The 25,903-nt window shown below is 44.5% G+C and overlaps 1 protein-coding gene across 1 annotated transcript; it reads left to right on the forward strand.

Moving 5' to 3' along the window:
* Nucleotides 1–964: 964 nt before the first annotated feature.
* Nucleotides 965–21,922, forward strand: LOC311148731 (aggrecan core protein-like; the record flags this gene model as incomplete). Its single annotated transcript, XM_084185705.1, has 16 exons — nucleotides 965–1,037; nucleotides 1,638–2,021; nucleotides 2,585–2,759; nucleotides 3,033–3,160; nucleotides 10,478–10,771; nucleotides 11,051–11,350; nucleotides 11,852–12,026; nucleotides 12,311–12,438; nucleotides 12,757–13,050; nucleotides 13,652–14,995; nucleotides 15,992–16,105; nucleotides 16,369–16,527; nucleotides 19,752–19,834; nucleotides 20,076–20,220; nucleotides 20,840–21,022; nucleotides 21,831–21,922. The coding sequence occupies 16 exons, from the start codon at nucleotides 965–967 to the stop codon at nucleotides 21,920–21,922; spliced, it is 4,071 nt and encodes a 1,356-aa protein (XP_084041831.1).
* Between the last annotated feature and the right edge of the window lie 3,981 nt (nucleotides 21,923–25,903).

Here is a 25,903-nt window from a genome sequence, read left to right on the forward strand (position 1 = left end):
GTTATAACACAATGTCATTCCATAACCCCTAATATCTACAACCTTTGATTAGACATTTCTGTCTCACCGATGAATCTAGTGCTGAATAATGTGTTGGTGATGAGGAAAAGTATGGGTACAATTAAATGGCAGAAAAGATTCATCCCAGCCCATGTGGAATACCCATGTAACCACAGCGCTTTTATCCACTATCAAAGCAGTCAGTCAGTCACTCTCTCTCTCTCTCAGAGACTACTGTACCCAGTATCTGAGAACCGCTGGAAAACTGCCCTGACTAATTATTAAAAAAATGTGCTGTTAAAAAACACAAATGGGATGCATTGGGTTGACTGGATCAAGCTTTTCCCTCTTCTTCTATCAAGAATTCCTATGACGTATAAATTCAGCAAAAATATATAATTTTTGCACTGAGAACATTTCCTATGCCAGGAACAGAGGGGTTTTATTCATTGATGAACATGTGTGTGGTATTTGAGAATGGCAGAGTGACTTATGGCAGAGTGACTTATGGCAGAGTGACTTTTGACATCATGTTTCCACTTTGCCCAAGGGGCTGGCGTAGCACAGTACAACCAGCCTATACTGTTATACAGTAGACGTTTGCCTGAATAGGATGGGTTTAAAGGAGCTGTGGGAGAATTAAAACCTTTCCCACCAGACCTGTTGGAATCATTCAAACACAGAACAGCAAACGTTTGTTGTCTATAGTCGGATGAACACTCCAAACAGCCTACCCGACCGCTCAGAGGCTTCCGCATGGTCCTAAAGCACACCGTTGCCGTTTTTGTATCACATTCCATTGATAAAACTGGGGGGGGAGGGGGTGACAAATATGCAATTTCAGAATGGGGGGGGGCGACAAATATGCAATTTCAGAATGGGGGGGGGGCATGTCCCCCTCGTCCCCAGTGAAAGTTGCGCCCCTGACTTCACTGACAGTTCTTTCTTCCACAACAGGTCAACCATGATCGCCTTGCTCCTCCTGTGTGTGTCTCTTCCCTTCACCACCTCAACTATATCCTTTGAAGACTCCGGCGGTATGTCTTACATTGCTATTGTTCACTGGCCCTATTAAAATACGATAGAAAATTAGTAATTCCTTCCGCCTTTCCTTGAAATAATCACTGACATAACACAGATAGATAGGTGTAAGAAAAACTTTCCACTCCGCTGCTTTCATCCAATCAGATCCAATCAACATCGAGGAAGGACCAAGGGAAGGATGCTTTGCATTCAAATAGGGAAGGTTACAGTTCTAGCTATTCAGACAGAGCTCCTGTTATATACTGTTCTGTTATATAGTGTACTGTTATATAGTGTACTGTTATATAGTGTACTGTTATATACTGTACTGTTATATAGTGTACGTGTAGCCCACGGGCTACCGCTGACAGCAAATGTAAAAGTAGAAAGGTTTCTAGTCTCTCCAGGTAGGGTTTGGAATAATGCAGGCAGATGACATGAGTTTACTCCACTTTACTGAAAAGAAGCAGGCAGTACGTCCATCATGTTACTTCACTTAGGCAACATCTTCCTGCGTTTGCTACTCATGAGCAGTATAACAGTATAAAGTATCTTCCATCCAAATAGATGCAAACATATTGTAAAAAAACTGAATCTCATACTATCCTCCCCAGATCTCGACAGTACACTGAGTGTCAGTATTCCCGTGGAGGTGCCGCTGCGCCCTCTGATGGGCGCCAAGGTGGTGGTGCCCTGCTACTTCCAGGACAACACGGTCAACGACCCCGGTGCGCCCACTGTCACCCCCCTGTCCCACCGCATCAAGTGGACCTACGTGACCAAGGGCAAGGCCACCCAAATACTGCTGGCGTCAGAGGGCAAAGTTCACGTGGAGACGGAATACCTAGACCGGGTCACCATGGTCAACTACCCGCTGGTGCCCACCGACATCACCATGGAGATCACAGAACTGCGCACCAAGGACTCTGGCACCTATCGCTGTGAGGTCATGCATGGCATCGGGGATAACTACGACTCGGTGGACATCCAGGTTCAAGGTATGCACCTAAACCAAATATCAGGGTTATTGGTGTCAATTCCGTTTCGATTCAGTCAATTCTGGAAGTAAACTGAAATTCAAAATCCAATATTTGTCAATGCTTTGCTTAATTATTATTATTTTTTGTATTATATTATATTATATTATATGGGGAAGAGTATTGTATAATTAAGCAATAATGCATGAGGAGGTGTGGTATATGGCCAATATACCACGGCTAAGGGCTGTTCCACGGCTGTCAGTCAATCAGCATTCAGGGCTCGAACCACCCAGTTTATAATGTGCTATAAAGGTGTGTGAAACTCCTACACAGTAAGAACATATCTTATGTAAATCAGTAGAAAAGGATGAGGATGAATTCCAATTCCAATTGCAAAGCATTGAGAAAAATGTGAATTTGAATTTCAGTTTACTTCCAGAATTGATTGAATCAAAATGGAATTGACCCCAACCGTGTCAAGAATCCTCATACTCATTCTATTATGCACAAGCCAACCCTCTGAAATGGAACAATACTCAATATAATATGACGGTGAGGGTGATGTGTTCTCTCCTCTCCAGGTATTGTGTTCCACTACCGAGCCATCTCGACTCGCTACACTCTGAACTTTGAAAGGGCCAAGGCTGCCTGTATCCAGAACAGCGCCACCATCGCCACCCCAGCCCAGCTACAGGCTGCCTTTGACGATGGCTTCCACCAATGTGACGCCGGGTGGCTCTCTGACCAAACAGTCAGGTAATTGTGGTATACTAAACCGTGCACCGTCATCGCTCGTGACTGTTTTAGGGAAACGATGTTTGATGTGTTGGCACCCAGTGTGGATGTAGAGTACAGTAAAAAGTATGAAATTAGTACAGCCCTGAAGGATTTAGTAGGGATGTGAAATGTTGTTCTAGAGCATGGGTTGGCATTATGCAAAGACATGTTATAACCATTTGAGATTTAAAAAAAAAAAATACTAATTGACGGCATCTTTTTTTCTTTGCCATCTGACGTGATCTACTCAAGGTATCCCATCCATGAGCCTCGTGAGGGTTGCTTTGGAGACAAGGACGAGTTCCCGGGAGTGCGAACCTACGGCGTGAGAGAGGTCAACGAGACCTATGACGTGTACTGCTTTGCACAGAAGATGTCAGGTATGCCACACTGCAGCTGGTCATTATACAAGCTGTTTTGTGGTTCACATAGATAAGCATCACCGTTAAAGTGGGACTGACAGCATTTCAGCAACATTAAATCTTATTAAAATCTGTTCATATACACCCCCCAGGAAGAATATGACACATAAAAAAATAAATAAAAAAAATTCTAACAAGCAAGCACTTAGATAGTCATTTTCATGTTTTCATACTTTCATAGAATGTTTGGCAATGACAGAGTAAGGCATTTGTGAAAATTCTATAGCAATATAGAGTGGGAAAGCGGCTGTGCATTTGGACAATTAATAGACACTGCAGGAAATAAAACCTAATAAAAACATCTGCCTCGTCCAGGACCGGAGTCTACGCAGACTGGTGTGCCATAGCCAATCAGAGATAGTAGGCCTATATGCAAATTATTGATTTATTTAACCGTTATTTAACCAGGAAAAGCCCATTGAGACCAAGAGTCTCTTTTTCAAGGGAGACCTGGCCAAGAAGGCATCAACAATCAATACATTACAGAATTAAAACATACAACAACACAATTCAACAACATGATCCAGCCTAAAAAATGCATTTACACTCCTCTGTAACAGTCTCCCATCAACATTTTTAAATTCATTCAGTGGCACTAACATATCTAACATACCATTATTAAAGGCCTACTACTAGATGTTTCTCTGTTGCAGTTATTTTATTTATTTATTAATTATTAATTAATTGTCAAGCTTTAAAAACCGAGGCCAGACTGCAACATGTTAGTAGCCTAGCTAGGACTGTGGCATGTCTGTACACTTTCCCTCCGCTGCGTAAACGCGACACACAAAAGCAACGCAATTGACGTTGAATTCACAGATGCAAGCGTGTCAGGCTGCAATTTCATAAAGTGGATGACTCAACTGTTGACTCATTTATACTCCCTTGAGTGTCCTTGTTTGACACGCTAGCCTATTAGCCACATTATGACTGACTAGTGATCGTTGCTATTTCGATTGTATTGACATTCCCAGCCTTAGTTAAACAGTTTTCCGTTTTATTTTTTCTCCAAAAAATTGAGTCGTTGAAACTGAAACGGTGCATCCCGAATGGGTTGTGGCAGCAAACGATGTACTAGGCCAGCTGTGACTTACAACCTGATCACAATATTTTTTGGACTACGAAGAAATGTATTGGTGAATTACAGTTGAAGTCGGAAGTTATCACAATTCCAGTGGGTCAGAATTTTACGTACACTAAATTGACTGTGCCTTTAAACAGCTTGGAAAATTCCAGAAAATGATGTCATGGCTTTAGAAGCTTCTGATAGGCTAATTGACATCATTTGAGTCAATTGGAGGTGTACCTGTGGATGTATTTCAAGGCCTACCTTCAAACTCAGTGCCTCTTTGCTTGACATCATGGGAAAATCAAAAGAAATCAGCCAAGACCTCAGAAAATAATTTGTAGACCTCCACAAGTCTGGTTCATCCTTGGGAGCAATCTCCAAACACCTGAAGGTACCACGTTCATCTGTACAAACAATAGTACGCAAGTATAAACACCATGGGACCACGCAGCCATCAAACCGCTCAGGAAGGTGATGCGTTCTGTCCCCTAGAGATACTTTGGTGCGAAAAGTGCAAATCAATCCCAGAACAACAGCAAAGGACCTTGTGAAGGTGCTGGAGGAAACATGTACAAAAGTATCTATATCCACAGTAAAATGAGTCCTATATCGACATAACCTGAAAGGCCGCTCAGCAAGGAAGAAGCCACTGCTCCAAAACCGCCATAAAAAAGTCAGACTACGGTTTGCAACTGCACATGGGGACAAAGATCGTACGTTTGGCCATAATGACCATTGTTATGTTTGGAGGAAAAAGGGGGTCGCTTGCAAGCCGAGGAACACCATCCCAACCGTGAAGCACGGGGGTGGCAGCATCATGCTGTGGGGGTGCTTTGCTGCAGGAGGGACTGGTGCACTTCACAAAATAGATGGCATCATGAGGAAGGAAAATTATGTGGATATATTGAAGCAACATCTCAAGACATCAGTCAGGAAGTTAAAGCTTGGTCGCAAATAGGCCTTCCAAATGGACAATGACCCCAAGCATACTTCCAAAGTTGTGGCAAAATGGCTTAAGGACAACAAAGTCAAGCTATTGGAGTGGCCATCACAAAGCCTATAGAACATTTGTGTGCAGAACTGAAATAGCGTGTGCGAGCAAGGAGGCCTGCAAACCTGACTCAGTTACACCAGCTCTGTCAGGAGGAATGGGCCAAAATTCACCCAACTTATTGTCGGAAGCTTGTGGAAGGCTACCCGAAACGTTTGACCCAAGTTAAACAATTTAAAGGCAACGCTACCAAATACTAATTGAGTGTATGTAAACTTCTGACCCACTGGGAATGTGATGAAAGAAATAAAAGCTGAAATCAATAATTCTCTCTACTATTATTCTGACATTTCACATTCTTAAATAAAGTGGTGATCCTAACTGACCTAAGACAGGGAATTTGTACTAGGATTAAATGTCAGGAATTGTTTAAAACTGAGTTTAAATGTATTTGGCTAAGATGTAAACTTCCGACTTCAACTGTATATTAATCATGCATTGAACTGCCTCAATCGATTCTACCAACAATGCCTTACTGTATGTCATGGCATTTTGAGTCAAATATAACCTATTTTTAAAACCTCTTAAAAGTTGGTTTTGAAGCATAAAATGGGAATTTGATATTTTTGACTGATATTATGATTGTCTGATTGTTTCATATGTGCAAAGTAGTTAAAACTCTAGTTCAACCTCTTTAAGTGATTTACAGCAACCACATTCAATAGGTGGACCGAAGTCCAGCTCCATTCCCACAACGGGGTCAATACGAGAACAAAAAAACCCCAAAAAAACAATAGGACTGTTTCTATACTGAACAACAATATAAACACAACATGTAAAGTGTTGGTCCCATGTTTCATGAGCTGAAATAAAAGATCCCAGACATTTTCCATACGCACAAAAAGCGTATTTCTCACAAATTTGTTTACATCCCTGTTAGTGAGCATTTCTCCTTTGCCAAGATAATCCATCCACCTGACAGGTGTGTCACAGATGTCTCAAGTTTGGAGGGAGCGTGCAATTCGCATGCGGACTGCAGGAATGTCCACCAGAGGTCTTGCCAGATAATGTAATGTTAATTTCTCTACCATAAGCCGCATCCAAAGTTATTTTTTGAGAATTTGACAGTACGTCCAACCGGCCTCACAACCATGCCAGCCCAGGACCTCCATATCCGGCTCCTTCACCTGTGGGATCGTCTGAGACCAGCCACCCAGACAGCTGATGAAACTGAGGAGTATTTCTATCTGTAATAAAGCCCTTTTGTGGGGAAAAACTCATTCTACACCCTCCCATGGCTGCGCCCCTGCCCAGTCATGTGAAATCCATAGAGTATGGCCTAATTTATTTATTTCAATTGACTGAATTCCTTATATGAACAACTCAGTAAAATCGTTGAAATGTTGCGTTTATATTTTTGTTCAGTATAGTTGCTGTGTGTGCTGTGGATTACTCAAATCAAATCAAATCAAATTTTATTGGTCACATGCGCCGAATACAACAGGTGCAGACATTACAGTGAAATGCTTACTTACAGCCCTCAACCAACAGTGCATTTATTTTAAACAAAAAAAGTAAGAATAAAACAACAACAAAAAAGTGTTGAGAAAAAAAGAGCAGAAGTAAAATAAAGTGACAGTAGGGAGGCTATATATACAGTAAAATAAAGTGACAGTAGGGAGGCTATATATACAGGGGGGTACCGTTGCATAGTCAATGTGCGGGGGCACCGGCTAGTTGAGGTAGTTGAGGTAATATGTACATGTGGGTAGAGTTAAAGTGACTATGCATAAATACTTAACAGAGTAGCAGCAGCGTAAAAAGGATGGGGTGGGGGGGGCAGTGCAAATATTCCGGGTAGCCATGATTAGCTGTTCAGGAGTCTTATGGCTTGGGGGTAGAAGCTGTTGAGAAGTCTTTTGGACCTAGACTTGGCACTCCGGTACCGCTTGCCGTGCGGTAGCAGAGAGAACAGTCTATGACTAGGGTGGCTGGAGTCTTTGACAATTTTGAGGGCCTTCCTCTGACACCGCCTGGTATAGAGGTCCTGGATGGCAGGGAGCTTTGCCCCAGTGATGTACTGGGCCGTACGCACTACCCTCTGTAGTGCCTTGCGGTCAGAGGCCAAGCAGTTGCCATACCAGGCGGTGATGCAACCAGTCAGGATGCTCTCGATGGTGCAGCTGTAGAATTTTTTGAGGATCTGAGGACCCATGCCAAATCTTTTTAGTCTCCTGAGGGGGAATAGGCTTTGTCGTGCCCTCTTCACGACTGTCTTGGTGTGTTTGGACCATGATAGTTCGTTGGTGATGTGGACACCAAGGAACTTGAAGCTCTCAACCTGTTCCACTACAGCCCCGTCGATGAGAATGGGGGCGTGCTCAGTCCTCTTTTTTTTCCTGTAGTCCACAATCATCTCCTTTGTCTTGGTCACGTTGAGGGAGAGGTTGTTGTCCTGGCACCACACGGCCAGATCTCTGACCTCCTCCCTATAGGCTGTCTCATCGTTGTCGGTGATCAGGCCTACCACTGTTGTGTCGTCGGCAAACTTAATGATGGTGTTGGAGTCGTGCCTGGCCATGCAGTCATGGGTGAACAGAGAGTACAGGAGGGGACTGAGCACGCACCCCTGAGGGGCCCCCGTGTTGAGGATCAGTGTGGCAGATGTGTTGTTACCTACCCTTACCACCTGGGGGCGGCCCGTCAGGAAGTCCAGGATCCAGTTGCAGAGGGAGGTGTTTAGTCCCAGGATCCTTAGCTTAGTGATGAGCTTAGAGGGCACTATGGTGTTGAATGCTGAGCTGTAGTCAATGAATAGCATTCTCACGTAGGTGTTCCTCTTGTCCAGGTGGGAAAGGGCAGTGTGGAGTGCGATAGAGATTGCATCATCTGTGGATCTGTTGGGGCGGTATGCAAATTGGAGTGGGTCTAGGGTTTCTGGGATTATGCTGTTGATGTGAGCCATGACCAGTCTTTCAAAGCACTTCATGGCTACAGACGTCAGTGCTACGGGTCGGTAGTCATTTAGGCAGGTTATCTTAGAGTTCTTGGGCACGGGGACTATGGTGGTCTGCTTGAAACATGTTGGTATTACAGACTCAGTCAGGGACATGTTGAAAATGTCAGTGAAGACACTTGCCAGTTGGTCAGCACATGCTCGGAGTACACGTCCTGGTAATCCGTCTGGCCCTGCGGCCTTGTGAATGTTGACCTGCTTAAAAGTCTTACTCACATCGGCTACGGAGAGCGTGATCACATAGTCGTCCGGAGCAGCTGGTGCTCTCATGCATGCTTCAGTGTTGCTTGCCTCGAAGCGAGCATAGAAGTGGTTTAGCTCGTCTGGTAGGCTTGTGTCACTGGGCAGCTCGCGGCTGTGCTTCCCTTTGTAGTCTGTAATAGTTTTCAAGCCCTGCCACATCCGACGAGCGTCAGAGCCAGTGTAGTATGATTCAATCTTAGACCTGTATTGACTCTTTGCCTGTTTGATGGTTCGTCGGAGGTCATAGCGGGATTTCTTATAAGCGTCCGGGTTAGAGTCCCGTTCCTTGAAAGCGGCAGCTCTACCCTTTAGCTCAGTGCGGATGTTTCCTGTAATCCATGGCTTCTGGTTGGGGTATGTACGTACGGTCACTGTGGGGACGACATCATCGATGCACTTATTGATGAAGCCAGTGACTGATGTGGTGTACTCCTCAATGCTGTCTGAAGAATCCCGGAACATGTTCCAGTCTGTGCTAGCAAAACAGTCCTGTAGCTTAGCATCTGCGTCATCTGACCACTTTTTTATTAACCGAATCACTGGTGCTTCCTGCTTCAGTTTTTGCTTATAAGCAGGAATCAGGAGGATAGAGTTATGGTCAGATTTGCCAAATGGAGGGCGAGGGAGAGCTTTGTATGCGTCTCTGTGTGTGGAGTAAAGGTGGTCTAGAGTTTTTTCCCCTCTGGTTGCACATTTAACATGCTGGTAGAAATTAGGTAGAACGGATTTAAGTTTCCCTGCATTAAAGTCCCCGGCTACTAGGAGCGCTGCATCTGGATGAGCGTTTTCCTGTTGATTAATGGCCTTGTACAACTCATTCAGTGCAATCTTAATGCCAGCATTGGTTTGTGGTGGTAAATAGACAGCTATGAAAAATATAGATGAAAACTCTCTTGGTAAATAGTGTGGTCTACAGCTTATCATAAGATACTCTACCTCAGGCGAGCAAAACCTCGAGACTTACTTAGTATTTGATTTTGTGCACCAGCTGTTGTTTACAAATATACACAGACCGCCGCCCCTTGTCTTACCAGAGTCAGACGTTCTGTCCTGCCGATGTAGCGTATAGCCTGCTAGCTGAATGTTGTCATTGTTGTCGTTCAGCCACGACTCCGTGAAACATAAGATATTACAGTTTTTAATGTCCCGTTGGTAGGATAACCGTAATCTTAAATCGTCAATTTTATTCTCAAAAGATTGAACGTTGGCTAATAGGATTGATGGGAGAGGCAGTTTACTCGCACGCCGTCGGATCCTTACAAGGCACCCGGATCTGCGTCCACGATATCTCCGTCTCTTCCTCACGCGAATGACGGGGATCTGGGCCTTGTTGGGTGTCTGTAGAATATCCTTCGCGAACGCCTCGTTGAAGAAAAAGTCTTCGTCCAATGCGAGGTGAGTAATCGCTGTCCTGATATCCAGAAGCTCTCTTTGGTTATAAGAGACGATGGCAGAAACATTATGTACAAAATAAATTACAAATAACGCGGAAAAACACACATAATAGTACAATTGGTTAGAGGGCTGTAAAACGGCAGCCATCTTCTTCCGGCGCTGTTGTTGAATAGTGCTGACCATGGCGTATCTATCTGTTCGTCTGTCCATCTGTCTGTCTGTTTGTGGTTGTGTATTTGTGTCTGCTCAGTGTCAAGACAGCTCCCTCAGCTCTGAAGAACAGAGTACATAGTCTACACTCCTCAATTAGTTGTCTGTTTCTGAAATTATCTTACATTTACATTTGATTCATGTAGCAGATGCTCTCATCCAGAGCGATTTACAGGAGCAATTAGGGTTAAGTGCTTTCCTCAAGGGTATATTGACTGATTTTAACCTCTTCCCCTAAAACAAGTATTTTTACTGGCATTAATTACTGCAAGGACATTTGCTGCACTTTCATGTCTGTCTGTTTGACTGCCTGCGTCTGTGTTTCTCTGCCTTCCCCCTCCATCATCCCAGGCAGAGTGTTCTACTCCGTGTCCGTGGAGAAGTTCACCTTCTACCAGGCAATGGACCAGTGTGCCAAACTAGGGGCCAAACTGGCCACCACAGGGCAGCTATATCTGGCCTGGAAGTCTGGCATGGACGTGTGTAATGCGGGCTGGCTGGCAGACAGAAGCGTCCGCTACCCCATCAACATCGCGAGGCCCCAGTGCGGTGGAGGATTACTGGGAGTGAGGACCGTGTATCTGTTCCCTAACCAGACAGGCTACCCCTACCCAGACTCCCACTATGACGCTATCTGCTACCAAGGTAACCCAGCCACCAGATTATATCTGAGGACTGCATATACCATAATGCACCACTGTTGCTATCAATCTCTTCAAGCTTGAACTACTGTTTTTGGTCAAGGCACCAAAAAGAGGTCGAAAAGAGGTCACAAGTAAATTGTTATAGTGTTAAAAAAGGAATCACTTCATTTTACAACAAAAAGGCACTGTGGATTACATGTGGTGTGTTAAAACCAGAATGATTTTCAGTAAGACAGAGTGTGGCTTTCACTTCACCTGCTGCCAATGATCTAATTCATAGAGGACAACGGTGCAGTCAAGACCACCCCGTTCCCAGAGGTGGCCACCATCACAGCCAGCCCCATGGTCTATCCAGGGCGTACCACCACCCCTGGAACTGAGGCACGGGGGGAGGTGCTGACCCAAGCCCCCCTGGACACCACCACCATGGCACTGACCTTACCCATCCCACCCAGTGTGACTGACACCTATGCCAAGGTTACCCCGGTCGTGGGGGAAGAGATCATTAGCAGGGTGACAGCTAAACCTGATGTGGGCTTCGAGTTCCCTCATGACAATGACACTGCCATGGCTCCTACAGGTTAGTGGTCTGTGCTGATCAGCAAAATTGTTTCTTACATTTTAGTAAACTTGGTCCTGGGGCCCCGCGCCCCCGGGTGCATGTTTTGGCTTTTGCCCTAGCACTACACAGCTGATTCAAATAACCAACTCATCATCAAGCTTTCATTATTTGAATCAGCTGTGTAGTGCTAGGACAAAAAACAAAACTGGCCCCACGACCGAGTTCGGGAATCCCTGATTCAGCAGACACTCTTATCCAGAGCAATTTATAAGCACAATTAGGATTAAGTATCTTTCTCAAGGGCACATTGACAGACTTTTTCCCTAGTCAGCTCAGGGATTCAAACCAGCAACCTTTCGGTTACTGGCCCAACTCTCTTAACCACTAGGCTACCTGCCAGCAGTAGTTGCTATTTTCAGTTTCAAGTGTAATAACTTAATTTCTATCTTTGGTTCTGTCTGTCTCTTCCCTGCCTTATCTTTCCGCTCTCCCCCTCCCTCTCTCCGTCCCTCTCTATAGGTGTGGTGTTCCACTACCGTGCTGGATTCAGTCGCTATGCCATGTCCTTCGTGGAGGCCCAGATGGCCTGTCAGAGTGTGGGCGCGGTCATCGCCAGCTCCCAGCAGCTACAGGCAGCCTACGAGGCAGGGCTCCACCACTGTGATGCAGGCTGGCTCAGGGACCAGACCGTCAGGTGAGATGGATAGGGTACATCTCAGTAGTCAAAAGGTGGCCACTCAGTAGGGTTGCAAAATTCTGGAAACTTTATTAATGATCCTGGGTTTTCCCAGAAATCCCTGTTGGAGGATTCCTGCATATTCCCTTTTGATTCCAGAAATCCTCTGACTGGGATATCTGAGAAATGTGGAAACATTTCTGTATTTTTTTTTCTTTTTCTTCCTAAAGAGGACAGAAGTATGACTGCTTTCTAACCACACGTTTACCATCAACCCTGACCTTGCTCTCTCCTGTGGTCAGGTACCCCATCCTGTCTCCCAGAGATAAGTGTTCAGGCAACCTGGAGCATGTCCCAGGGGTGAGATCCTACGGCCTGAGACCTGCTACTGAGCAATACGACGTCTACTGCTATATGGACCGCCTCAAGGGTGAGAGACACGGACCCTATTCGTCTTCTGCTGCTTCTTCTTCTTCTACAGACCTTAGTTTCAGATGTTAAGTGATTTCTTCTTCTTCTTCTTCTTCTTCTTCTTCTACAGACCTTAGCTTCAGATGTTAAGTGAGTTCTTATTCTTCTTCTACAGGCCTTACTTCAGATGTTAAGTGATTTCTTCTTCTTCTACAGACCTTAGCTTCAGATGTTAAGTGATTTCATCTTCTTCTTCTACAGGCCTTAGCTGCAGATGTAAAGTGAACCATCACTCCTGAGTAAAACCTCCTGCCCTCTCTTCTCCCTCACTTCCCAGGGGAGCTGTTCTACACCAGTGACTATGACAGCTTCTCCTACGAGGAGGCCGTGGCCCACTGCCAGAAGCTCAACACTACGCTAGCCACCACAGGGCAGCTCTATGCCGCCTGGAGACAGGGCTTCGACAAGTGCCGTCCAGGCTGGCTGCAGGACCGCAGCGTCCGCTACCCCATCCGCATCCCCAGGCCCCACTGTGGAGGTGGCAAGGCCGGGGTACACACCATCTACGCCTTCCCCAACCAGACAGGAGACCCCGACCAGCACTCCAGATACGATGCATACTGCTTCAGAGGTATGCGTTTGGATCTGTTCAGGGTCATGGATAGAGTTACAAAACCCACAGAAGGTTGTGAGAATTACAATCTGTGACAATTAGAGGAATTCTTACCAGATTGTGTAATTTACTTGGAACTCTTGTTACTAAAATGGTCCCTGTTAAATCTCAACTGATTAAGCATACATTTATATAAGGCTCTGTGTCAATCCATTAAGAAATAATGGAGACATCCATTGAGCCATAAGCTTTAATAATGACAAATACAGCCACTGTTAAAAGTGTAACAATTATATTGTGTTGGTTTTCTTTGTTTTGTAGCTGAACGTGTGATTATTCACACTGAAACCAGACTCAACGTTACTGTAGTTGTCGAAGAGGAAATTATCAACATGACAACCAGAACAGATCAATTGACGCCTGGTAATATATCTCTATATTAAGTGTTCTACAGTATTTCTATATCCCAGCTAGTATTTCCTGTACATTTATCCTGCCGACTACGCCAAAAGTAACAGTTTTGCCTCTGTTTCAATCAAAATGCACAAGCTGTATTCTAGTCAATGTGTTAACATTAGATGTTCTTCTTCCTCTGTTCTCTCCATCTGTGGTTTCTCAGTGAGCCCCATCAAGCCACCTGCCTCTGTGGATGTGTCTGGTTCAGCCTCAGCTGATCATTCTGCCAGTGGTAGTGGCAGTGGAACTCCTGGCCAAAGTGGAGACACATCTGGTGGGGCAAGCGGTGAGGGCTCCGGGTCTGGCTTCCAAGTCACCTTCGAGGGCAGTGGACACGTCTTGTCCAGAGAGGGCTCTGGAGATCCTCAGGAGGCGGGAGAGGGGAGCACCACTGTCACCTACCCCCCGAGAGCTGGGTCTGGGGATAGTGGATCCGGGGTGGGGGTGGGAGATTTCAGCGGGTCTGGGGATAGTGGGTCTGGGGTGGGAGAGTTCAGTGGGTCTGGGGATAGTGGGTCCAGGGTGGGAGAGTTCAGTGGGTCTGGGGATAGTGGGTCCGGGGATAGTGGGTCCGGGTTGGAAGTGTTCAGTGGGTCCGGGGTGGGGGTGGGAGAGTTCAGCGTGTCTGGGGATAGTGGGTCTGGGGTGGGGGTGGGAGAGTTCAGTGGTGGGCTACCGTCCGGTGTCCTTCCTCACTCGGGTAGTGGCAGCGGGGTATCTGGGGACCTGAGCGGTAGCGGGGACTCTGTCATCATCATGGTGGATGGAGAGATGGTGGACATCGCCAAACGGCAGCCCACCGGACAGGAGTTTGGACAAGGAGGTGTGGACATCAGTGGCTCCGGAGGAATGTCTGGATCAGGTGGCTTCTTCAGCGGGGATGTGACCAGCACTTCTGGCTCCGGAAGTCCTGACATATCTTTCACACATTCAGGTCTCATTGACCTGACCGATCAGCCCTCGGGAGAACAGGAAGTTTCCGGCTACCAGACTTTCCCCTCTGGTTTTCCAAGCGGTTTCCCCTCTGGTTATCCGTCTGGTTTTCACAGCGGCTCTGGATTCCCATCTAGTGCGGACAGATCCCACTCAGGCTACGAGGTCATCTTCCTGACAGAAGACGGGATGATGGATGTGACGGCACGTCCAGGGGAGCAGCGTCTGGAGCAGGGCCGGGGTTACGTAGAGGTCAGTGGAGACGGCAGTAGCCACCATGAAGGGAGCACCTCGGCCATTGGGCTCTCCCTGGGGGGGTCACCATTTGCAGAGGGCCTGTCTGTGGTGCTGCCGCCTGGTTCTACCATGACTTACCCAGAGTACATCGCCAGTCTTGGCAACACAGGCAATGACCTGGATCTGATGGATAAAGTCCAGGAGCAGGAAGGGCTGGGAGGGTCCACAGAGACGATCTATGTCACTGCACCATCGGCAGTCTTCTCTAGCCCGACGACAGCACCCGCCGTCTCGATGGTGACCCCTGCTGTGGTGGAGGAGCCTGCTTTAGTTTACGGTATGTTGCTTAAAGGGATAGTACCGCAATATTTGATCAATTGGTCATATCTTACCTTAGAAGTGTTCTATAGGGTCAGTAGTTACAGCATCTATACTGAACAAAAATAAAATAAACGTAACATGCGACAATTTCAAAGTTTTTACTGAGTTACAGTTCATATAAGGAAATAAGTCAATTGAAATAAATTCATTAGGCCCTAATCTATGGATTTCACATGACTGGGCAGGGGTGCAGCCATGGGTGGGCCTTGGAGGGCATAGGCCCACCCACTGGGCAGCCAGGCCCAGCCAATCAGAACGATTTTTTTCCCCACAAGACAGCTTTATTACAGACAGAAATACTCCTCAGCACCCCCCACACCCCCCTTCAGATGATCCCACAGTTGAAGAAGCCGGATGTGGAGGTCCTGGGCTGGTGTGTCTATACGTGGTCTGCTGTTGTGAGGCCGGTTGCACGTACTGCCAAATTCTCTAAAACAATGTTGGAGGTATTAAATTATCTGACAACAGCTCTGGTGGACATTCCTGCAGTGAGCATGCCAATTTCCCGCTCCCCCCTCAAAACTTGAGACATCTGTGGCATTGTGTTGTGTGAGAACATTTTAAAGTGGCTTTTATTGTCCCCAGCACAAGGTGCACCTGTGTAATGACCATGCTATTTAATCAGCTTCTTGATATGCCACACCTGTCAGGTGGATGGATTATCTTGGAAAATGAGAAATACTCACTAACAGTGATGTAAACAAATTTGTGCACAGAATTTGAGAGAAATAAGCTTTTTGTACGTATGGAACATTTCTGGGATGTTTTTATTTCAGCTCATGAAACATAGCCCCAACACTTTACATGTTGCCTTTATATTTTTGTTCAGTGTACTATAAGACATTGTTTACTTGTCTTTATCCACCTCATGCTATCAGCTAGTGAACAACTTTCCCTGGTTAGCACATTGTCTAAATCAACCAATTCTTTGTTTGACCCTGCCTCTTTCTAGCTGCTCCTGAACCTTGTGAGCCTAACCCGTGTGGAGCAGGCACCTGCTCTGTGCAGGATGGCATCGCTTTGTGCCAATGCCCAAATGGATTCACTGGAGAGGACTGCAGCAGACGTGAGTCTCAGTGCCACCGCCATATGTTACGAGATGTATTGACATTGTCCACATATCTATTAAAGATATTTCACTCAACATTCTCGTATCTCAGTGATCTATCTGTTGTTATTTTCGTGTTTACATGCAAATTAAAGTTGCCATGTCCCACAACGTATTCTGTTAGAGAGGAGGGGGGAGTTGTATCAATAAATCAATAAATATCCAACATTCTACAGTAAATGTGTTCATGTGTCGATCTATCTATCTGTCTGTGTGTGCAGCGGTGCAGGGCTGTGTCGAGGGCTGGGTGGAATTCATGGGGAGCTGCTACCTGCACTTTGCTGAGAGAGACACCTGGCCTGACGCTGAGCAGCGCTGCCAAGAGCTCAACTCCCACCTGGTCAGCATCACCTCCCAACAGGAGCAGGAATTTGTCAACTGTGAGCAAAGAGATAGGATGTGTGCGGCGGTGGTTGTGGTGGTGGTGGGGGGGGGGGGGGGGGGGGGCACAGCTTACTGTTGTAGTAGAATACACAAGGTGCAATTTCGAAATGTGTTTGTGCATCAGCAGTTTGCCTCTTATGTCAGTCAGTGGCTGTCACTCAATCAGCCCATGTCAGCTAACAATTATTTTACATTTGGTGAGTTAGTCTAGTAAATCTACCGACCGGGCAGGCAGGGCATGTGCCCAGGGGGCCCACATTGATTTTGTTAGTCACTCTCACTCAGATATCATATTAAACATGGTCATGGCAAATGTGTAGATTTGCTTGAAGTTAGTTATACAACTGAAAAATGTTCTCTCCACACCCTTGGCAAAATGTGTAGAATTGCAGAAAATGTGCTTCAAAACTGCAACATTTTCTCTCCACCCATGCATGGCAAAATGTGTATAATTGCAGGAAATTAATGTCAAAACGTAAAAACTATTCGCCGTCAAGAGCCACTAAAATGTTTTGCCTGCAAATCTCACTTAGGGTCCCAAAAAAGCCTAGGGTGGGCCCTGTATTTGCATTTGTATTTATTATGACATTAGCAAGGCAGCAGCTACTCTTCCTGGGGTCCAGCAAAATTAAGGCAGTTATAATTATTTTTTTAAACATTACAATACATTCACAACAGATTTGCCCTCAGGCCCCTACTCTACTACCACATATCCACAACACAAAATCCATGTGTACATGTGTGTATAGTGCGTGTTATCGTGTGTTTTTATGCATATGTCTATGCCTATGTTTGTGTTGCTTCACAGTTCCATAAGGTGTATTTATATCTGTTTTTTACATCTAATTTTACTGCTTGCATGAGTTACATGATGTGGAATAGAGTTCCATGTAGTCATGGCTCTGTGTAGTATTGTGCACCTCCCATAGTCTGTTCTGGATTTGGGGACTGTGAAGAGACCTCTGGTGGCATGTCTTGTGGGGTATGCATGGGTGTCCAAGCTGTGTGCCAGTAGTTCAAACAGACAGCTCGGTGCATTCAACATGTCAATACCTCTCACAAATACAAGTAGTGATGAAGTCAATCTCTCCTCCACTTTGAGCCAGGAGAGATTGATATGCATATTATTCATGTTAGCTCTCTGTGTACATCCAAGGGCCAGCTGCACTGCCCTGTTCTGAGCCAATTGCAATTTTCAGAGGTCCCTCTTTGTGGCACCTGACCACACGACTGAACAGTAGTCCAGGTGCGACAAAACTAGTGCCTGTAGGACCTGCTTGTTGATAGTGTTGTTAAAAAGGCAGAGAAGCACTTTATTATGGACAGACTTCTCCCCATCCTAGCTACTGTTGTATCAATATGTTTTGACCATGACAGTCAGTACTCCAAGCAGTTTAGTCTCCTCAACTTGCTCAATTACCACATTATTCATTACAAGATTTAGTTGAGGTTTAGGGTTTAGTGAATGATTTGTCCCAAATTACAATGCTTTTAGTTTTTGAAATATTTAGGTCTAACTTATTCCTTGCCACCCATTCTGAAACTAACTGCAGCTCTTTGTTAAGTGTTGCAGTCTTTTCAGTCACAGTGGTAGCTGACGTGTATAGTGTTGAGTCGTCCGCATACATAGACACACTGGCTTTACTCAAAGCCAGTGGCATGTCGTTAGTAAATATAGAAAAATGTAAGGGGCCTAGACAGCTGCCCTGGGGAATTCCTGATTCTACCTGGATTTTGTTGGAGAGGCTTCCATTAAAGAACACCCTCTGTGTTCTGTTAGACAGGTAACCCTTTATCCACAATAGAGCAGGGGGTGTAAAGCCATAACACATACGTTTTTCCAGCAACAGACTACGATGGATAATGTCAAAAGCCGCACTGAGGTCTAACAAAACAGCCCCCACAATCTTTTTATCATACATTTCTCTCAGCCAATCATCAGTCATTTGTGTAAGTTCTGTGCTTGTTGAATGTCCTTCCCTATAAGCATGCTGAAAGTCTGTTGTCAATTTGTTTACTGTAAAATAGCATTGTATCTGGTCAAACACCATTTTCCCCAAAAGTTTACTAAGGGTTGGTAACAGGCTGATTGGTCGGCTATTTGAGCCAGTAAAGGGAGCTTTACTATCCTTAGGTAGGGGAACTTTTGCTTCCCTCCAGGCCTGAGGGCACACACTTTCTAGTAGGCTTAAATTGAAGATTTAAGAAGATATGGCAAATAGGAGTGGCAATATCATCCGCTGTTATCCTCAGTAATTTTCCATCCAAGTTGTCAGACCCCGGTGGCTTGTCATTGTTGATAGACAACAATACTTTCTTCACCTCTTCCACACTTACTTTATGGAATTCAAAATTACAATGCTTGTCTTTCATAATTTGGTCAGATATACTTGGATGTGTAGCGTTTGTTGCTGGCATGTCATACCTAAATTTGCTAATCTTGCCAATGAAAAAATCATTAAAGTAGTTGGCAATATCAGTGGGTTTTGTTATGAATGAGCCATCTGATTCAATGAATGATGGAGCGGAGTTTGCCTTTTTGCCCAAAATGTCATTTAAGGTGCTCCAAAGCTTTTTACTATCATTCTTTATGTAATTTATCTTTGTTTCATAGTGTAGTTTCTTCTTCTTTTTATTCAGTTTAGTCACATGATTTTTTGCAGTACGTTTTTCAATTCTTCATCAATCTACGGGGATTTAACAATTTTTACAGCAATTTTCTTAATGGGGGCATGCTTATTAGTAACTGGGATAAGCAATTTCATAAATGTTTTAAGTGCAGCGTCTGGTTGCTCCTCATTACACACCACGGACCAACAAATATTTTGTACATCAACAACATAGGAATCACTACAAAACTTATTGTATGACCTCATACACTATATTAGGCCCAGCCTTTGGAACTTTGGTTTTCCTAGATATGGCTACTATATTGTGATCACTACATCCGATGGATTTGGATACTGCTTTCGAACAAAATTCTGCAGCATTAGTAAAGATGTGATCAATACATGTTGATGATTCCATTCCTGTGCTGTGTGTGTGTACGTAATAATTTTTTTGTCTCAGTTGTGAAATGTGTGTTTCTGAAGTGTGTGTGTGACGTGTGTGTGTGTGTGTGTGTGTGTGTGACATGCGCGTATGTGTCATTTATTTTAAGCACAGACATTAAACATATCTGATACATACATGACAGTTCACTGCTCTCTTCTCCATCTAGCTAATGCTCAGGACTATCAGTGGATTGGACTCAATGACAAGGTCGTGCAGAATGAGTTCCGCTGGACAGATGGCAGTCCATTGGTGAGTTTTTCTTTAGTCCAGTTCAGGTATCCCCTCTTATCGCCTCTCCTCTTATCACCTACTTTACTTTGATTTTATGTGCTTTGAAATGGGAAATGCTCTCTACAAATGAAATATAACAATAACAAGAAGAAGAAGACAAAGAAGCAGAAGAAGAATTTAAAATGAGCATTTGACTTGTTAATTCCATTTGGTCCACTTTTCTAATCTAACAGTTCTATTTTGATGTGTTCGCATGCAGGAATTTGAGAACTGGAGGCCCAACCAGCCGGATAACTACTTTAACTCTGGAGAGGACTGTGTGGTGATGATCTGGCACGAGAACGGCCAGTGGAACGACGTGCCCTGCAACTACCACCTGCCCTTCACCTGCAAGAGTGGACCTGGTAGGAGAAGGGTTTAGGGGTTGAGGTTCAGAGGGCACAGCACATTCATTGGGTCAGCTGTCAGTCACTGAGCCAACAGGACAGAGAAATATCGCTAGCCTTGCTTTTTTAAATATAGGGATGTCCGGAGGTGCTAGTCATGACTATGCACCAATCAGGGTTAATCAAGTGTTAAATCAAGTGTTATAGCTGCAATATGTAACTTTTTGGGCGACACTGACCAAAATCCCATAGAAATGTGAGTTATAGATCTGTCATTCTCATTAAAAGCAAGTCTAAGAAGCGGTAGATCTGTTCTATGTGCTCTATTTCTATGTTTCCTATTCTTAAGTTTCGTTTTTGCGTCTTTTACTTTTGGTTTTGTACACCAGCTTCAAACAGTTGAAAATACAATATTTTGGGTTAATTGAAAATATATTTTACAGTGGTTTGGATGGTACAATGGTTATCTACACTATACATTGCTTGTTTTGTCATATAAACTGAATTTAGGAGAACTGTGTTTTAAACCTAATTGTTACCCACAAAAACCTTATTGTTGGCCCTCTCACTTTTTGTAGGAAACACATGGGCAGAAGGAGATCTTGGCTAATTCTTCTGGTTTCCCCTTTCTTCCCAGTCATGTGCCACTCGCCCCCAGAGGTGGACAACGCCAGACCGATGGGCAGCAGAAGAGACCGTTACCCCGTCAACTCTATAGTCCGCTACCAGTGTGACGCAGGCTTCACACAGCGCCACCCACCTGTTGTACGCTGCCTTCCCGACGGGCGGTGGGAGGAGCCTCAAGCGGAGTGCATAGAACGTGAGTCTGACCTGCTCCTTGTTAAGTCACTGGTGTCTCGTCCACTTCCATCCGAGATCAGCGTCTAATAACCTTGCAAATAACATCACACATACTGACAGAGTAACAACACAGGAGATATAGACATCATGAGAAATAACAGGACATCTCTAGGGAAACAAACCAATAACATTACAGTAAAGTACGCGAGATACGAGACACTATGGCAGGCAAACTCAAATCTCAACTTCGAAGCCAGTTCCATTGCTGATGTTCATTCTTCCCCTGTAATCAGGGACTGATTTAGACCTGGGACACCAGGTGGGTGCAATTCGTTATCAGGTGGGCCAGAAAATCGGCAGCCTGACTCCCGAGTGGCGCAGTGGTCTAAGGCACTGCATCGCAGTGCTAGCTGTGCCACTAGAGATCCTGGTTCGAGTCCAGGCTCTGTTGCAGCCGGCTGCGACCGGGAGACCCATGGGCGGCGCACAATTGGTCCAGCGTCGTCCAAGGTAGGGGAGGGTTTGGCCGGCAGGGATGTGGGTTCGTTTCCCACGGGGGGCCAGTATAAATGAGAACTTGTTCTCAACTGGCTTACCTGGTTAAATAAAGGTAAAAAAAAAAAAATTAAATAAAAAAAAAAAAACATGTACGCATTCACTAACTGTAAGTCGCTCTGGATGAGAGCGTCTGCTAAATGACTAAAATGTAAATGTAAATGTACTCCGAGTCCGAACCTCCAGGCTCAGATTTGACCCAATGGAATTTCCTTATTATTTTCCTTTGACGGTTATTCAGCAATATTTTGATGATGTCATCTCTCCCTCAGCCGGCGCCACCCCCAGCAACAGACTACGCAAGACGGCCACCAGGAGACGGTCTAAAACAGCCGACAGTCGGTCACGGAGGAAGCTCCTCTAAGCAGGACTGAAGGGACACACTAAAAGAGAACCAAATGGAGCGCTCATTGATACTCAACGCCATTTTGCCTGACCAAAAAACATAACGTTCCCATCAGGGGTGGAAATGGAAAAAAGTAACTTTGGGAACCCACCAATGTAAAATCCTTGAAATCACTTAAAGCTAATTTTTTACAAAATGATTTAATTCCCCCATTTCCACCCCTGATTCCCACCATGTGTATATATGTGTATATATATATATATATATATATATATATATATATATATATATATATATATATATATATACACACACAGTGAGGGAAAAAAGTATTTGATCCCCTGCTGATTTTGTACGTATGCCCACTGACAAAGAAATGATCAGTCTATAATTTTAATGGTAGGTTTATTTGAACAGTGAGAGACAGAATAACAACAAAAAAATCCAGAAAAATGCATGTCAAAAATGTTATTAATTTATTTGCATTTTAATGAGGGAAATAAGTATTTGACCCCTCTGCAAAACATGACTTAGTACTTGATGGCAAAACCCTTGTTGGCAATCACAGAGGTCAGACGTTTCTTGTAGTTAGCCACCAGGTTTGCACACATCTCAGGAGGGATTTTGTCCCACTCCTCTTTGCAGATCTTCTCCAAGTCATTAAGGTTTCGAGGCTGACGTTTGGCAACTCGAACCTTCAGCTCCCTCCACAGATTTTCTATGGGATTAAGGTCTGGAGACTGGCTAGGCCACTCCAGGACCTTAATGTGCTTCTTCTTGAGCCACTCCTTTGTTGCCTTGGCCGTTTGTTTTGGGTCATTGTCATGCTGGAATACCCATCCACGACCCATTTTCAATGCCCTGGCTGAGGGAAGGAGGTTCTCACCCAATATTTGACGGTACATGGCCCCATTCATCGTCCCTTTGATGCGGTGAAATTGTCCTGTCCCCTTAGCAGAAAAACACCCCCAAAGCATAATGTTTCCACCTCCATGTTTGACTGTGGGGATGGTGTTCTTAGGGTCATAGGCAGCATTCCTCCTCCTCCAAACACGGCGAGTTGAGTTGATGCCAAAGAGCTCAATTTTGGTCTCATCTGACCACAACACTTTCACCCAGTTCTCCTCTGAATCATTCAGATGTTCATTGGCAAACTTCAGACGGGCATGTATATGTGCTTTCTTGAGCAGGGGGACCTTGCGGGCGCTGTAGGATTTCAGTCCTTCACGGTGTAGTGTGTTACCAATTGTTTTCTTGGTGACTATGGTCCCAGCTGCCTTGAGATCATTGACAAGATCCTCCTGTGTAGTTCTGGGCTGATTCCTCACCTTTCTCATGATCATTGCAACTCCACAAGGTGAGATCTTGCATGGAGCCCCAGGCCGAAGGAGATTGACAGTTATTTTGTGTTTCTTCCATTTGCGAATAATCGCACCAACTGTTGTCACCTTCTCACCAAGCTGCTTGCCGATGGTCTTGTAGCCCATTCTAGCCTTGTGTAGGTCTACAATCTTGTCCCTGACATCATTGGAGAGCTCTTTGGTCTTGGCCATGGTGGAGAGTTTGGAATCGGATTGATTGATTGCTTCTGTGGACAGGTGTCTTTTATACAGGTAACAAACTGAGATTAGGAGCACTCCCTTTAAGAGTGTGCTCCTAATCTCAGCTCATTACCTGTATAAAAGACACCTGGGAGCAAGAAATCTTTCTGATTGAGAGGGGGTTAAATACTTATTTCCCTCATTAAAATGCAAATCAATTTATAGCATTTTTTACATGCGTTTTTCTGGATTTTTTTGTTGTTATTCTGTCTCTCACTGTTCAAATAAACCTACCATTAAAATTATAGACTGATCATTTCTTTGTCAGTGGGCAAACGTACAAAATCAGCAGGGGATCAAATATTTTTTTCCCTCACTATATATATATATATATATATATATATATATATATATATATATATATATATATATATATAAAAACACCAAAGCGCATTAGACATGATTTTGTAGTCCGACTGACAATCTCTGAGTGTCACTCTGTGCCTTTGCGAGGGATATAGGGCAGGGGTTCTCAACCTGGTGTACTGGTAATCCTTGGGGTACATGGCCTATCCACAGAGTATTTGGGAAGACTCATGTAAGTCTAATTGAGGGGATACTTTGGGCAGAGCATTATGTGATTTGGGGGTACAGTCATGAAAAAAGGTTGAGAACCACTGATACAGGGGGATATAGGGACGTTCATCTTGTGTCAGCATCATTTAGAAGGTTCATTGGTTTATGGCTGTGTTCAGCCATTGGAGTCTGTTTATGGCTGTGTTCAGCCATTGGAGTCTGTTTATGGCTGTGTTCAGCCATTGGAGTCTGTTTATGGCTGTGTTCAGCCATTGGAGTCTGTTTATGCCTGTGTTCAGCCATAGGAGTCGATGTATGGCTGTGTTCAGCCATAGGAGTCGATGTATGGCTGTGTTCAGCCATTGGAGTCGATGTATGGCTGTGTTCAGCCATTGGAGTCAATGTATGGCTGTGTTCAGCCATTGGAGTCAATGTATGGCTGTGTTCAGCCATTGGAGTCTGTTTATGCCTGTGTTCAGCCATAGGAGTCGATGTATGGCTGTGTTCAGCCATTGGAGTCGATGTATGGCTGTGTTCAGCCATTGGAGTCGATGTATGGCTGTGTTCAGCCATTGGAGTCGATGTATGGCTGTGTTCAGCCATTGGAGTCTGTTTATGCCTGTGTTCAGCCATAGGAGTCGATGTATGGCTGTGTTCAGCCATTGGAGTCAATGTATGGCTGTGTTCAGCCATTGGAGTCAATGTATGGCTGTGTTCAGCCATTGGAGTCTGTTTATGCCTGTGTTCAGCCATAGGAGTCGATGTATGGCTGTGTTCAGACATTGGAGTCGATCTATGGCTGTGTTCGGGCCATTGGAGTCTGTTGATTGGGTGGTAGATCGTTTTGGTCCCTTATGTAATACTCTGACCAGGGTGGAAACGATGACTCTCAAAGAGACGCTGGCCAGGTAATAAAAAGGAATGGATAGTATTATTTATTTGGGAGTCCCAACTGAATGGAGTGGGAAAGAAACATCCCTCCCCAAGACACTAGGGTGACACTGACGGGCAAGAACAGAGCAAAAAAGTGTTTGAGATTGCAGCTGGATACTCTGAAGTCAAGCACATTGTTAAATTTTTATGACAATTAGGATATCTTTTTTTTATTTTCTGTTGTTGTTAGTTTATGTTTGTTAATTAGCTTTTTGTCCTAGTGTTGGACCCTTGGACCAAATAGGAAACAACTCCTGTATGTAAAGAAGAGCCACGTTTGTCTGTTTCTGAATGTCCAACAGTTCCTCCAACTCTGTATGACAATGGTACAGTATTGTGCTGTCATCATGGATCTTTTCCCCCAAATAATTCAGAACATAGAGATGGCTAGAGGGCTCACTAAGCCCAATGGTGGAAAAAGTACACAATTGTCATACTTGAGTAAAAGTAAAGATACCTTCATAGAAAATGACTCGAGTAAAATTGAAAGTCACCCAGTAAAATAATACTTGAGTAAAAGTCTAAAATTATTTGGTTTTAAATATACTTAAGTATCAAAAGTAAATGCAATTGCTAAAATATACTTATTATTATTATTATTAATATGCCATTTAGCAGACGCTTTTATCCAAAGCGACTTACAGTCATGCGTGCATACATTTTTGTGTATGGGTGGTCCCGGGGATCGAACCCACTACCTTGGCGTTACAAGCGCCGTGCTCTACCAGCTGAGCTACAGAGGACCACAAGTATCAGTATACTTAAGTATCAAAAGTAAAGATCATTTCAAATTCCTTATATTAAGCCATTTAAAAAAAAAATACGGATAGCCAGGGGCATGCTCCAACACTCAGACATAATTTACAAACGAAGCAGGGATGTTCTCTTGATTAGTGCATGAATTGGAGCATTTTCCTGTCCTGCTAAGCATAAAAAAATGTAAGGAGTA

The sequence above is a fragment of the Coregonus lavaretus genome (genome assembly GCF_964263955.1).
Source record: "Coregonus lavaretus genome assembly, chromosome: 21".
Classification (NCBI taxonomy): domain Eukaryota; kingdom Metazoa; phylum Chordata; class Actinopteri; order Salmoniformes; family Salmonidae; genus Coregonus; species Coregonus lavaretus.